General features: G+C 46.1%; 1 protein-coding gene across 1 annotated transcript; it reads right to left on the bottom strand.

The window, feature by feature from the left end:
- Window positions 1-1,246: 1,246 nt before the first annotated feature.
- On the bottom strand, window positions 1,247-8,023 carry EDN1 (endothelin 1). Its single transcript, XM_029243419.1, has 5 exons — window positions 7,774-8,023; window positions 6,062-6,230; window positions 4,588-4,746; window positions 4,318-4,431; window positions 1,247-2,487 (listed from the first exon to the last, which is right to left on the bottom strand). The coding sequence occupies exons 1-5, from the start codon at window positions 7,835-7,837 to the stop codon at window positions 2,385-2,387; spliced, it is 609 nt and encodes a 202-aa protein (XP_029099252.1). The 5' UTR covers window positions 7,838-8,023; the 3' UTR covers window positions 1,247-2,384.
- Window positions 8,024-15,055: the final 7,032 nt, after the last annotated feature.

The following is a 15,055-nucleotide window of genomic DNA, read 5'->3' as shown; positions in this document are numbered from 1 at the left end:
TCACCCTCCTCTTGAGAACCGCACACCGAGAAACAGTTTGCTAGATGAAATGAGTTTTATAAGCAATTCCCCAAAGACACTGGACTGTCTCCTAAAAACAAAAAAGTGAAAGATGAAAAGCAATGCCAGTAAAGATAGAAACTCTGCCCAGGACACTGGCTGTGCGCACCTGAACACTGTTACTTAACATCCTTCAGATGTGTCACTGTTTGGACAACAGCGATCCCTGTGAGCTACTATTTGAGGAATGCCAGGCATTCTTTCAAACACTGTAAGAGAAAGGCAGTGAAGATTCTCAGAAGCTGATCAAACTCTTATGGGCTTCTGTTGCTAACAACCGTTTGCAGCACTATTCTCCCCAACGGGTTGGCAGGTCAGCCAAGGCCAAGTGGGGAGGAGGGAGGTGCCGAGATGCAGGAGGCCCAGAAGCAGCATTTGGTATCTCCGGCTCCAAGGGCACGTGTCCAGTCCTACGCTACCATGAAAGAGAGAAGGTGCTTGGTGTTCCTCAATAAACACACTTCTTTTTTTTTTTTTCCTGCGGTACGCGGGCCTCTCACTGCTGTGGCCTCTCCCGTTGCGGAGCACACACAGGCTCCGGACGCGCAGGCTCAGCGGCCATGGCTCACGGGCCCAGCCGCTCCGCGGCATGTGGGATCTTCCCGGACCGGGGCACGAACCTGTGTCCCCTGCATTGGCAGGCAGACTCTCAACCACTGCGCCACCAGGGAAGCCCGATAAACACACTTCTTAATCTGAGCAAATAAAAAGCCAGTGGGAGCCCTCACTTGCTCTGAGAAGGCCATTTTCTCAAAGCAACTCTGGTGTGGAATGTGTATAATTAGGTACCTTTGGGGAGGTCGCCTTGACATTGCTTCCTTCAGTCTATTAACATGGAGAAAGCACCTCTCACCACATCATCAGCTTAAACTGTTGGATCCCGTCTAATAGCCAAAGCATAGCTAATGGATCAAGTCCCTGGAGAGTCTGCAGGTGAAGGGGAAGCAGAGGCGGCTATGCAGGGAAAGACAGAGGTGTGAAAGCTGGGTTTTTGTTTTGTTTTTAGCTTAATGCAATCTAAAGGCAACTGTTAAGATATAAATCAAATTCTTGTTTTCATTAGCCATGATTCTTTTCCTTCTAATTGTCACCTTTCTAAGAAACCATCTTTAATCATCCCCCTACCTAATTCTTACCACTTTGGCCCACTTCTCAGAAATTTCAGAAATGATTCAAAGTCAATACAGTAGGGAAAAAAATATTTATTTTCTAAAGTCATTACCTTGACAGGCAAAACAAAGCATTTTCTCAATTTCATTCAGAAATACATTAAAAAAAAATACATAGACCAATATGGCCTGCCCAAACATATATTTAACATGGTAAATATAAGGAATAAATTGTTTGAATATAAATATCTATAAAAAAATAAGTACATCAAAATGTAATCCAACCTCTTCCATGAGCCAGTTACATAAAGGAAAACAATTTGACTGCTTTAAATCACCACAATGTTTACCCTTCAGTGTCTCTCCTAAACAATCCTATACCATTGTGTTTCCAAAAATCAAGGTAAGGGAATCTCCTGATTCAATTGATCTTTCTTTTCTTATGGAACAGAGCTAGTAGATTACCCTGAAAATGTTATATCTACTATTGACACATTAGACAGACTTCCATGAGGCTAGGGCTTAGTTTGGGGATTTTAGAGAGGGAAGAGTTTGGGGAAGCAATAATTAAAGGTGGGGAAATACTTTGCCAGAGTGCAATATAGGTGAGGTAGACTCATACGCATGAAACTCATCCTGATTTACAGTAGTAACAGTTTCTTTCAATTTTGCATTTTATGAATTAAAAAAAAAAAAGTCTCTTTTTTTTTTTTTTTTAAACTCGAGTGTTTGTCCTTAGAGTGTTTTCAATTTGTGCATTCCCTAGAAAAATCTTTGCAGGGACTTTGGAGTTTCTCCCTGAAATGTGCCAGGCGCCTGAGTGAGACACAAACACTCCCTTCGGAACCTCTTCGGGGACGCCGCCCACAAGTGGAATCTCCTCTCCTCCTCCCCCTAGGAGGAGGCCACCCTAATTTGCAGGTCACTGCATCTCTCTGCCTTCTTTGCATAGCCCGCTGTCACCCCAAAGGAGGAGAGAAACGAAAGCAGTTCCCACTGATGGAGGCAAATGAAGACGGGCTGGGGGACTCCTTAACCTTTCCTGGAATGTTTGCACCCAGGGCGCTGGTCCTGTGTTAGTCTGGAACGAACGAGAAGTGGTCTAAGCAAGGAGGATGCATTTGCTCTGATCCCAGCCATGTGGAGAGAGCGCAGAGTCAGGCCCAGGGCTCTTGGTGGATGAGAAGGCTTCAGACAGGCCCCGACAACCTGCCATCAGTGTGTTCGGTTGTAGGTCACTTTCTTATCTCTGTAGAGCTTGGCTTTCAGCTTGGCAACATGAAAAGACGTTTTGATGCTGTTACTGATGGCTTCCAACCTATTAAAACAAGACAAGAGAAAACAAATGTTATTTTTTTTTTCTACAAAAATCATTCCTAGGCAAAAGAAACATCTAAAATTAGAATCTGGCAAAAACAAATCTAAATCTGGATCCTGAACTTTCACCCCCAAGCAAAACCACATGTTACTCCGCTAACCTCAAGTGAAAATAAACTACCTCTTATGCCTAGAATGGCGGTGGGCGGGGCGGTGAGCAGGGAGAATAAGGGTGATATGGTCATATCTAAAGGGAATTGGGTATTAAATACAATTTTAAAGTACAATTTTTAAGGTCAACTAGAGATATTCTCTTTTCTTCTTTAGCCCTATCCCAAGCACTATCCCAACCCCTGTGGGATTGTATGGAGAGACTCATTCAGCAGAGGTTTCAAATAGCCAGGAGTGTCTTCTTAATCACATAAGAAACTGAAGGGGGCTTCGTGGGAAAGAAATTCAAAAAGAGAAGGCCTACAGGCAGGCCCAAAACGATATTCTACAGCAATTAAAAAAAAATTGTTTTTGCAGGTTTCATGTTTTCTGTTTCTAGGAGAAAGAAAAAGGGAAGGACTGTAACATTGATTTAATAGTTGATGTAATGGAAGCTAATAGAAAAAAAAAAGAAGATTTCCAAGTCAGTCCAGAAACGGTGATTTACGTAATCTTGCGATCTGAAGGCGCACTAGCGGCCTGAGGTTATAAATGTGGAAACTTCAACAGCACGTGGGAAGTGCTGTGGATGGCCCCACATCAGTAGTAAACAACTCAGAAGTCATTCATGACCGCCAGGCCTGTGCTCATAATACTTGGATCCTAGGACTTCTTGCCACTGGATTTCCGGGAAAAGTTGCCACTGACCATGATAGGGAAACGTAGAATATGGGGCGGATCTGAAAGCAGGATTCCTCCCTGCAGCTTGTGAATTCCAAAATGTTTAGGATTTGGAAGACTTATCACTCTAAAACTGCTCAGGGGGCTTCCCTGGTGGCGCAGTGGTTGAGAGTCTGCCTGCAGATGCAGGGGACACGGGTTCGTGCCCCAGTCCGGGAAGATCCCAGATGCCGCGGAGCGGCTGGGCCCGTGAGCCATGGCGACTGAGCCTGCGCGTCGGGATCCTGTGCTCCGCAACGGGAGAGGCCACAACAGTGAGAGGCCCGCGTACCGCAAAAACAAAACAAAACAAAACAAAAAACTGCTCAGAGCAATCCTATGGTATTACTAATCCAGATCCCAGCTCATGATTAAAAAATGAGAAAGCTTTTGGGAATGACATCGGGTCTCCACCAAATGCATTTTCCTATTTAAAAAGTAAATAAATAAACCTGAAAAAATGGCATGTTCTAACTCTCACCAACCCTGCCTAATGACTTTATTTTCCCTTTGGCCATTTGAATGACTGCTGTGTTTTGAAGAATTTGATTATATGTGACACTTTAATTAAAAAAAAAACCCAAAACTCTCCCTGAAAGGATTTTTAATTTCTCAGGGAAAGCTGTAAATATATTGACTCAGAGAGGCAAAAACTAGATGTGACCAAATGACAGAGGTGTCTCTAGATAGATTTCGTTCGGGATGAGTGGTGTGTGCGCTAAAAATCACCAAAGTGTACAGAGGGCAGCGGTCTGCATTCAAGGCCTTCAAGAAAACATCTGAGAGGGATTGCTTTGCTCTCTACAATCTAGGGAACACAAAGATTCCCCTTTTCTTTGTTACTGTCCTCTGGGCCTTTCTCCCATCAAGGCAAGAATGACTAGGAGAGTAGACCGTTCCCAGGTGGCGGGGACCAGCTGTTCCCAGGTGGCGGGGGCGGCTGCTCTCGGGAGCCTCTCACCTTCTTATTTTCCTTCCCTCCACCAGCTGCAGATGAAGATGCTTCTCTCCAAGCTCGGAACAGCCTTTCCCTTTCTTTTGTTTATTCCAGCCTTTCTCCATGGTGTCTTGGTCCCTGTTAAAATACACATAGGGAGAACACTTCAGCAATAGGAACTTCAGTTGTTCTCAATGCCTCCGTTAATCCCTTTTAAACAAGAAGACAGCATCATAAGAGGAAGATGGTCAGGAAGGCATAAAACTGAAGGAAAACAAGGGTGTTTCTACTCACCTGAGTTCTTTTCCTGCTTGGCAAAAATTCCAGCACTTCTTGTCTTTTTGGTTAGCACATTGGCATCTCTTCCTGTGGTCTGTTGCCTTTGTAGGAAAGAAATCCTTTAAGGATCGCTTGGTCCTAGAGGGGCTTCCGAGTCCATATGGAACAATGTGCCTATCATGGAAAGAGAGGAACAAAAGTTATGAGCATAACTGATCGTCTCCAGAGGTTGCATTCTTTGGGGCAAGCTCCTAAGGAGCTCACACCACAGGATTTGGCAGCGAAACTCAGAAGAGTCCAATGTTGCTAACAGTCAGGATGGCATGCCGGTCAATGGCCTCAAGTGTGTGGACCCAACCAGGAGAAAATCAGTTTTTCTAAGTCAATGAAATTCCATGTCAACTCTCAACACAGCAGCCTTGTCTTTTGGCCGAAATTATGACATCTCTGCTTTGGTATCTGTTTCATATTTTCTTCCTTTTTCTGACTCTCTACCTAGTTAACAGGTCTTGGGGGTGGGGGTGGGGGACTTCCATGCAAAACCATGACTCACAAGATTTCGAAAACCGATTTTCAATTCAAGTGATACATGATAATGCTAAAAGGGCCCCCTGAGGAGGCTGGGGGGGAAACACTACCACGTGCACGGTTCATGCCAGGTTTGCACACCCCCTGTGATTTGGTGATTATCATACAACTGTAGAGGGACTCCTCGTCAGAAGGCTCTCCAGTAATTTCCAGTGTGTCCATTGTGATTCTCGCCTAAAGAATAAAATCCTCCCCTTGGAAGTATCACCTTACTAAGTATGAGGCTCGCTGTGGTTTTTGTTTGGTTTGATTTGATTTTGTTTGCATTTCAGTCATCCCTCACCATAACGGGACACGGCAGGCACAATCAATGTATTTTTGTTTAGGATTCCTTCTGATGGGTGAACTGCTTTTCAGGGGGAGATGGGGGAAACTGCTTTCTTCGCTCGGGAGGCAGAAGGGAACTCTAAGGACCGCGTTTCTATTGCTGTGTTGAAATAGGCTTTTCCAAAGCGGAGAGTTGGGACACCCAAGTTCTAGGTCTCGCTCTACCATAAATTCATCCTGGCAAGTGACTTCAACATTTCGGGTCTTAGTTTTTCTATAATTAAGATAAAGACATTAGACTATAACTCTCTATAATCCTTTCTGCCTCTTCAGTCTATACCCTCCCATGAGAAGCACAGGTTGGACCAAGCCACATATGACCTCAGCAACGTTTTCCCTAAACCCAGGCAGATCCCAATGGAGAACATTCTCCCCGGAGGCCCAACACAAAGTTTCTCCCCCGAGACGTGTGGTAGCCTCCTGAGGGGCATTTTCCCCACTGGGGCACTTTCCTGTGGTCAGAAATGCTACCCTCAGAGTCCAAACCCAAAAGTAACGAGAGTAACTGGGCTCCAGTCTCCCGTGAAGCTGGAGGGGAGGAAGCCTAGAGTAACGATGCCCTCTAGAGACTCACTCTGGAGTGTTGACCCAAATGATGTCCAGGTGGCAGAAGTAGACGCATTCTTTATCCATCAGGGAAGAGCAGGAACAGCGCTTGGCCCGGCGGGGCCTCCAGGGCGCACTGGGAGAGGGCTTCTCCCCTCCGCTCTCGGCTCCTGTGCTGAGCTCGGCACCCAGGACCGCTGGGGAGACAAAGAGCAGGTCAGTGGGCGGCGTCTCCCCCAAGGCCCAAAGGCAGACTGGTCACAGCGTCGAAGCCACATCTAGCAGAGCAGATAAAAGCAGATGAAGCACCCCGCCGGCCTCCAGCAAGAAACACAGAGCAAAAAGGACTCTATTATTTTCCCTCCTTAACATGACTTCACCTTTATCGCCACTGGTTTATCCAGCTTCAGAGAGATTATACAAGTGCAGGGGAAACAACCACCTGAAAAGGGACTTACCAGCCCCTTGAAGCAGCCTTCAAGGAAATGCTTAGAAATACTGCCTGTTAGACATTTGGGTTGGCTTCTGCATGGAACTTAGCACAACCTACAGTGGCTTAAAATTGGCTGATGACCAAAACCCTGAAACTAAATAAATCATACTGCCTTTTCCTAGACTCAGAACCACTTCCTCATGTGGGATGACCTTCCGTTTAGGGCAGTACCCACCGCTTCACACCTTGTGTAATGTCGGGAGTAGCCCAGATGAGACACACCTCTTGAACTTAGGTGGAGGTCCAGAGCTTCGGGGAGGTGATTGGAGAGAGAGAAGAGAAATCAGCTCTACAATAAAACCACTGACCTAAGGGAAAAGTGAGCAGCAGCTCCGGGGACCCAGGCAAGGTTCCGTGGGTTTTGAATTCTGAATCCCCGGAGCAGGATGGTGTGGGCGGGATTTGCCGTCTCCCCTTCCCCACGGCAGCATGCTTCCTCTTACTGACAAGTTAGCCACGCAGCTTATCTGCCTAATTTTGTACATTTCAAATGATCAGACACATTCCAGGATTTTCATTCCCTTGACATCCTTTCTCTTCAGTCAGGGTCATGAAAAGACAAAAAAGTGCACTGACCCTAAAAGAGGGAAACGGGCAGATGCACACATGCTACCTAAATCCTTCAGCAGCCAAGATTTATCCTAGCTTCCCTCCCAAGACAGGTGAATAAAACTGGAGATAGAGCCCACACTGTTCTGAGTGCCAAAAACTTGCCGAAAGAAATCTAAAGTCAACAATGACAATTTTAAAGAAAACATCTGCTTCACCCTGGAACCGCCTGGGGGTGCTTTTCATCAGGCGGTTCTGCAGGTGATTTTACTGCTCATACATTGCTTGAATAAAATTCCTTGGCTTCAAGCTGAAATGTTTAAATATTTCACACATTAACACACTATTAAAGCAGTATTTGAATAAGATATAAATTCCTATATGTCCTATTACCTGTGTGAACACATATATTGCAAACATACATTTAGCTAAATTACATCTCGCTTTAATTGAGTCATATTTTTAAAAGCCAAGGCAATAATAATAATGTTATTTTAATGCTAGAGGAGCAATGGTCTTCAACAGAGGATTTTTTTTTTCCACTAGAAAATTTAAGCACCTTTGAGCAATAATTCCCCTACACTTGATTTCTGAGCGGCAGTCATAAAAAGAAATGGGGGAAAACACAGAAGCAAGAAAAGCATTAAGGTGGAAAAGAAGACGGCAGCATTCAGGGATTTACAAGTCAACGTGCCTACCTGCTTCTGGAGGTCCTTGGAAAGCCACAAACAGCAGAGCGAAAATCATGGGGAAATAATCCATTCTGGAAAAAAAGGGATCAAAATCCTTCCCCACTGCGAACTAAACCCGAAGGTGGGGGGGAAAAACGCAGAAAAAAACAGCTTCAGTTCCTTCCGAGCGCTTCGGGTTCTTCGGATCTCAAAGTGATCCTTCAGCCCGAATGCTCTTTAATGGGGAGAAAAAAGAAGCGTCTGCCAGGAGGGAAGGCAGTGGGAGCGGTCCGAGGACGCACGCGGTGGCGGCCGTGGCGCACGGGGACCCGGGGACCCTGGCGGCGCTGGTCCCAGCGCAGAGGCAGAAGCGCGTCTGACCTGGACAGCTCTCGGCCAGCTTTTTATACTGAACCCCTATAGAGCGGGGGTAAACAGCTCCAATTTTATTCCAGCCCCAGACAATGTTATTGTGTCATTAGTCACCACCAGGCAACGTGCAGCCGGAGATAAGGCCGGGCTCTAAAGGAAATCACTGCTAACTTCAGAGGCAGACGCCCGCCGTCTGACAATTCGGGGCAGGGCTAAGAAAAAGAAAATACCCATTGGAGACCTTTGGTAAACCTGCCCGTGCAGCGCTGCCGTCTGCTTCCCCTTTGCAAGCTGCCAGCCCCGGAGTTCAAGCATCAGAAGAGGGACTCCAGAAAAGTCATACCATTGGTATGAAAAGTATGAGCTACAGTTTAAATAGATTGTATTGTTGTGTGCGGGGGAATTTTTTTTTAATTGTTGTTCGCTTCATTTGCCTTTTATGTCTCTCCGATTTCTTAGTGTTGATCAGTCCAGGGGACGCTCTCGCTCTTTACTTACGCCTCCCCCCGCCCCCGACTCGGGGTCAGATCATTTTGGCAGATAGATGGACGCACTTTGCTCTTTCTTCCAGCCCCCGCCCACCAAGGCTGTTCGGCTCAAGTTCTTTGCGTCCACAGTGGGAAAGATAGGAGAGGGGTTGGCAAGAAAAGGAAGTTTAAAAAAAAAAAAAAGGACCCTTTTAGGCACATACCCAGTCCTTTCAGGATTGCTGATTAGATGCCCCCATCAGCTTTTCTTTTTGCGCCCACCCTCTTCCCGTCCCCGGATCCCCCCACTTGCCGGGGCACCAATCTAAAGAAATAGCGAGAGAGGAACGCCAGAGGGAGACGAAGAGCTACCGGGGCTGATGTTTGAGGAAAAAAGCCACAGCCTCGGCTTCCAAATAACAGAAGGAAACGCAGCCACCTGAGGTGGGAGCCTAGAAAGGGAGGAATGACACCTGTCGCGGAAAGCGCGGTTGCCCCTCGGAATATTCCATTTACTCCCTACATCGGGACAGCTTTTCTGGGTCTTTGTTTTCCTTTGGCTTTTTCTTGTAAGTCGAAGGGGTGTTCTTGCAGAGGGTTAAGTATTGGGAAGGAGGAAATGCCCGCCCTGAATAAGGGAGCAGACGATACCTCGCCTTTAATAATGTGCTTATGTTTTCAAAGCAATTTCCTGTCTATGTAAGCACGAAATACGCCTTGAGGTCCTCACAGGGCAGTCACTGCGGAGGAAACAGCATGCTGCAATGTGTACAGCAGAACGTGAATGTAAGACATCTGACTTTTTCAATTAGCCTCATTTGTCAAGTGAGAAAGCTGCGGTCCCCAGAATTTCCCTGCTCCATCAAAGTTCTCGGTGTGCCTGAGTAAGGCCCATGGGATAAAGGTAGAGCATCTTCCCTGCACACGAAAAAGACGTGTCTACATCTAGCTCCTAGGGACACCATCAAATGGATGCTGCTTCCATCTCCTCACCTTGTTTTACTCTAATGCACCCACCCACACCCACCCACACAAACACGCACACGCAGGGGTTCAAATGCAGACTCGTTTGCCATTCTCAAGAGGATCCCACAGAACCATTTCCTCCTCCTCTCTGTTTATTCTTCACCCCTAGAATCAAAAGGACAGATTTTATCCCAACACCTAAGCCGTGGACCTGGGCACACTTGGTCTGCCTGGACATGCCTCAAAGTCACAGCTGGGGGGACAGTAGCGGTAGCAGATCCGTAATGAGATCTGTTCACTAAAGCAGCCACTGCAGCCAGAGTGGAGGTGGGGGGAGGCAGGGACCCTCTGCCCCCCACATCCACACCCAGAGAGGCCTCCCCCGTGTCCCCAGGGGTCTCTGCTTGGGCCCTCGGTCCCTCCTCTATATGCTTGCCTCAGTCCAGCCCCAGGGGCCGGGGAGGGCACAGCTCCCCATGGACTCAGTGGCAGCCAGCAGGGAGCCAGCTCTGCTGGCCTCAGCCCTGGCCAGTGCGTTCCGACTTCTTCCCATCCGCAGAACACAGGAGAGCAGAAGAGAGCTGATATCACATTCACAGGATCCAAGCTTCCCCCAGGGAGGGAGAGGTGGCCTGGGAAATGTGTCTTGGCAGGGGTCCCACCCCCACGCCCCCAACTCTTTTTTTTTTTAACCTCCTGGAAACTTTAACAAAACACTGGCCACAGTCAGGACCAACCTGTCCTCAGCTCCTCCCTGGGAAACTACCGCCCGGTCCCTCCCAGTCCCTCCAGGTCCAGCCTGGGCCACCCTCCGGCAGGCAGGGAAGCCCATCTCTCGACGCCACACCCACCTCGCTGAGGTTGCCCAGACAGGTGCCAGCAGCGCCCAGCGATCAGGTGGAGAAGTGAAGCAAAATGAAACTGCCCACAAGCCTTCCCACAGCCCGCCCGCCCTCCTCTCCTGTGAACTATTTGAATGACAAATAAATTCAAAACGTGGGCAGCAGTGATCCGCCCCGAAACCGTCACCCCCGGCCTTCTGCTCAAGTCAATGTGCAGGATTTCAGATCCGGGAGGGTCGCATTGTTCCAAGGCCCATCTTGCCCCCATCTCTTTGAATCGTGAGTTTCCAAGACGCACCCTCACGTGGGTGTGCATGTGCGCGTTTCCGTTTTTCTTTGTGTGACTTGGGGCAATGGTGGTATCTGCCTTCCCTGTCTGTCCATCTCTCCACTTCCAGCTCTTGCAGCAGCCTCTTTTCTTCCTAGAGGAGGAAAAGCGGGGGGTGGGTGGGGGGGCTTTCTCTGCAGAGGAGGCAGCTATCCTCCTGCCAGCTGCCCAACAAAACATTTTGCCAAGAAGCAAGAGCGGGAGGGAGGAAGAACCCCAACAGACCAGTTTTACAAGTTAGATGCTGCCGCTGCTGATCTGCCTGAAGCCTTGCTGGGGAGCGTGGAGGAGACGAGAAGGTTAAAGTTGCTGGACAAAGTAATAAAAGTGGAGATCCCAGGCTTCCCTGGTGGCGCAGTGGTTGAGCGTCCACCTGCCGATGCAGGGGACATGGGTTCGTGCCCCGGTCCGGGAAGATCCCACATGCCGCGGAGCGGCTGGGCCCGTGAGCCATGGCCGCTGAGCCTGCGCGTCCGGAGCCTGTGCTCCGCAACGGGAGAGGCCATGGCGGTGAGAGGCCCGCGTACAGCAAAAAAAAAAAGAAGTGGAGGTCCCACCTCCATCACCAACCCCCAGCCCAGCCCTCCAGGACCTAGCAGGGGAAAGGCTCTCTGCAGGCACAGTCCGCCTCAGAGAGGAAAGGGAAGGGAAGGGAAGGGAGAGAAGAGGTAAAGAAGATGGCCTTTTCCCCCAATAGAACAGTCTTCTGTTGCTGTTCTTGCTTTTAATGTTACACTTGAATACTGGAAACTGTTTGATAAAGTATTTTTTATGTGTTTCTTTCTGTATCATCTCTTGCTGTGTATTAATAGATAGCTATAAATAAAACACCCTGGGCCCCAAGTACAGATACTACACAGTAGCAAACTGTACTGTTTTTAGCACTCCTCAGCTTTGCTGTTTCTCAACTTCTGCGTAAAACAATTTGCAACTTTGCCCAGCCAATAAATCTGGGGCGAGATGTGGCAATGAGCTCAGCAAAAAGAACAGCCGTTAGGTTGCTTGATGAGAGAGAGCACGAGGCATAGAGAGCTGGCTTAGTGTGGGCTCAGTGAAGCTGTCCAGGCCACTAGCTCAATCATATATTGTTGACTATTTTACATTCCTACTTTGCATAGCACTGTTGTGAAAGACTGCGTAATACAGACATTACCCCATGACATATTACACACCTCCAGGAGTCATGAACAAACACAGCTTCTCCCTGTGTCCAAAATCGAGTGGTATTTAGCACAGGAAACAGGGTGCTGCTCAGCAGAGATTCATCCCATGTATCTAAAAGCATAGAACTTAAGAGTTCGTCGATAGGTCAATGGATAAAGAAAATGTGGTGTATATATGTACACCACATGGAATACTTCTCAGCCATAAACGAAAACGTGGATGGACCTAGAGGGTATCGTGCTAAGTGAAATAAGTCAAACAGAGAAAGAAAATACCATATGATTTCACTTATATGTGAAATCTAAAAAACCCGAAACAAACCAACAAAAATAACAAAACAAAAACAGACTTGTAGATGCAGAGTTCAAACTGGTAGTTGCCAGAGGGGAGAGGGTAGGGGGCCAAGTGAAATAGGTGAGGGAGATTAAGAGATACAAGCTTCCAGTTATGAAATAAATAAGTCATGGGGAGGTAATGTACAGCGTAGGGAATATAGGTAATAATAACTTTTGTGATAACTTTGTACGCTGACAGATTATCACGAGGCTCGTCATGATACTCGTTTTGTAATGTATAAAATTATCAAATCACTATGTTGTACGCCTGAAGCTAATATCATATTGTAAGTCAATTACACTTCAATAAAAAAGAAAAAATATGTAACATATGCAACTTTGCTTCCCCAACACTTTCATCCATAAGACGATGGCAGATAGCAGCTGTTTAGCTTAAAAGAATACGTCCAATTCTCTAACCTAGCGTCTCCCAAACCTCAGTCACTCATAAACCTCTTTCACAACTTTTGCCATATTGGTGTGCCACCCATATATTTTTACTGAATATTTTTCTTTCAACTGACTTACTTCTTTTACTTGAATAGTTTTAAGGAAACTTTCTATTGCTTCTATCTAAGCAGTTATATATATGGAATCATGGTCTGTATGGTTAAATAATATACATTTTATATGGTTAAATAAGGCACCTGAAATCATGGTTTAATACATGTTAGAATAAACGTCATTATTGTGTGCTCCTTAAGCTATTAGAAATAAAAAGTGTTCTGCCATGTACTGTCACCTGATATACCAACACCAGCATGCTTACCACTCCTGGGGAACACCATTCCTTCCAATCTGATGTCTTATGTCTTATTATGTTAAGAATTAAGCCCTGGTTTAATTCCACTCTCTGACCTCTACTTTCAAGATAATCTCCAAATATTCTACGTCAAAACTCTCATATGGGGCTTCCCTGGTGGCGCAGTGGTTGAGAGTCCACCTGCCCATGCAGGGGACACGGGTTCGTGACCCGGTCCGGGAAGATCCCACATGCCGCAGAGCAGCTGGGCCCGTGAGCCATGGCCGCCGAGCCTGCGCATCTGGAACCTGTGCTCCGCAACGGGAGAGGCCCCAACAGTGAGAGAGGCCCGCGTACCGCAAAAACAAACAAACAAACAAAAAAAACCTCTCATATGGATGCATTCCAAAGAAACAGAAGTTCTGGCATTCAGAATCTAGAAAAACAAGGAGTCCACATCCAAAAAGTTCCTAGTTCATACTTCCCCTTGGTTTATCACTTCAATGTTTTGGTAGTTGCCTTTTATCTTATTTTGATCCTGTATCCCAAATTTAAATATCCTCTCTGAGTGTTTACACACACACACACCCCCCCCACATGTGAGCCTATAGATTGAAATGAGATAGTAGTTGTAATATTTCACGCATCAGGGAGACCAGAAAAATGTGACAGCCAGTAGCTGCCTCCTCATGTTTTTCTCTTTAATTTTAATTCTATGTCATTCATGATATGTTGGAACTGAAGAGATTCTGATGCAGGAGTTAAAAAATAAGACTACTTGGAGGTGAGTGGAATAGAGTCAAGTGATTTCATTAAACCTAATTTATGTAGTCATTCTAGACAAGCTTTCCTTCCACATGTTCGAATGGGATAGTAAAAGGAAATAATTCTGCAAGGCAGGTGCCATATAAATAAGATGGCTACCTTCATGTTTTCTTAAGCAAACTGCATGTGTGTGACATTCAGGGCGGTGACTGTGGTTAAGTCCGCTGTTGTCAGAACCCTTTTCATGACACCATTTCATTTCAAATTATGCATGTCTTTTTTGGTTTTTAAAAGTTTCCTGTAGAATGGTGGTTATCATGGATGGAGGTGAGGTGGGTGAGGGAAATGGAGGGTGATGTTGGTCAAAGAATACAAACTTACAAGATGAATAAGGTCTGGGGATGTAAGGTGCAGCATGGTGATTATAGTTAACAATACTGTATTATATGCTTGAAAGTTGCTAAGAGGGTATATCTCAAATGTTCTCACCACAAAAAAGAATGGTAATTATGTGACGTGTTACCATCAAATGGTAATTATGATGAAGGTGTTAGCTAAAGCTACAGTGGTAATAATTTGCAATATGTAAGTGTATCAAATCAACACCTTGTACACCTTAAACTTACGTTATATGTCAACTATGTCCCTATAAATCTGAAACAAAAATTTTCTTTCGCACCTCATATATAATGACAAAACAAAAGCCAGAGGTCTTAGCTCTTTCCCAGCTTTGGTGTAATAAAACTCCTTTGGTATCCTGCTGACATTTACAAAGCTACCCTAGGAAAGTAGCAAGAAAATGATTCATTCGAAATTCATTTTTATATTAGAAATCGGAAAGCTTCCAGTATTCAATTTCATGCGCACATGTGTTCATTGAGTCCCCACGGGTGCTAAAAGTAGTTCTAGGTACTTTGTGGTTTCCAAGTTCGATGACTTCATATTCATCAGTCAACAGACTGACATAGGATTCATAAAAGCCACCAGGGGAAAAGCCACACCAGGGAGGAAAAAGGACAATCATTGAGGTGGGAAAGCTAAGGTACCTACAAGAAAGCAAGGGATATGATGATACTAGGTACTGAATGATTCAAGGAGTAATCACGGAATGAAAGAGGCTGAATGAAGGTTTTAAAAGATAGCAGGAAAGATCTTCAAAGATGAGAGGAGTTAGGAGCTGTGGCAAAGAGGCTAAGAAGGGGCAGGGAATGGCAGCAAGACGGTTTGGTTATTGGATTGACAGTTTCACTGGGACCAGATGGCTAATGATGATGAAAGAGAGAAAGAGCGTATAGGTGACACATACGGTTAATATTTCTAATATCTCT

Source organism: Monodon monoceros, unplaced genomic scaffold (assembly GCF_005190385.1).
Source record: "Monodon monoceros isolate NGI ecotype Baffin Bay Population unplaced genomic scaffold, NGI_Narwhal_1 Super_Scaffold_3, whole genome shotgun sequence".
NCBI classification, from domain to species: Eukaryota; Metazoa; Chordata; class Mammalia; order Artiodactyla; family Monodontidae; genus Monodon; species Monodon monoceros.
The sequence above is the reverse complement of the archived record's forward strand: the minus strand, read 5'-3'. Positions and strand labels throughout refer to the sequence as shown.

Excerpts from the sequence above, each read along its gene's own strand:
- EDN1 (XM_029243419.1), bottom strand. The coding sequence starts at position 7,837 with ATGGATTATTTCCCCATGATTTTCGCTCTGCTGTTTGTGGCTTTCCAA. Across the intron at positions 4,432-4,587 it reads CAAGCAGGAAAAGAACTCAG|GGACCAAGACACCATGGAGA; the intron begins GTGAGTAGAAAC and ends GTATTTTAACAG. Across the intron at positions 2,488-4,317 it reads GAGGGAAGGAAAATAAGAAG|GTTGGAAGCCATCAGTAACA; the intron begins GTGAGAGGCTCC and ends TTGTTTTAATAG.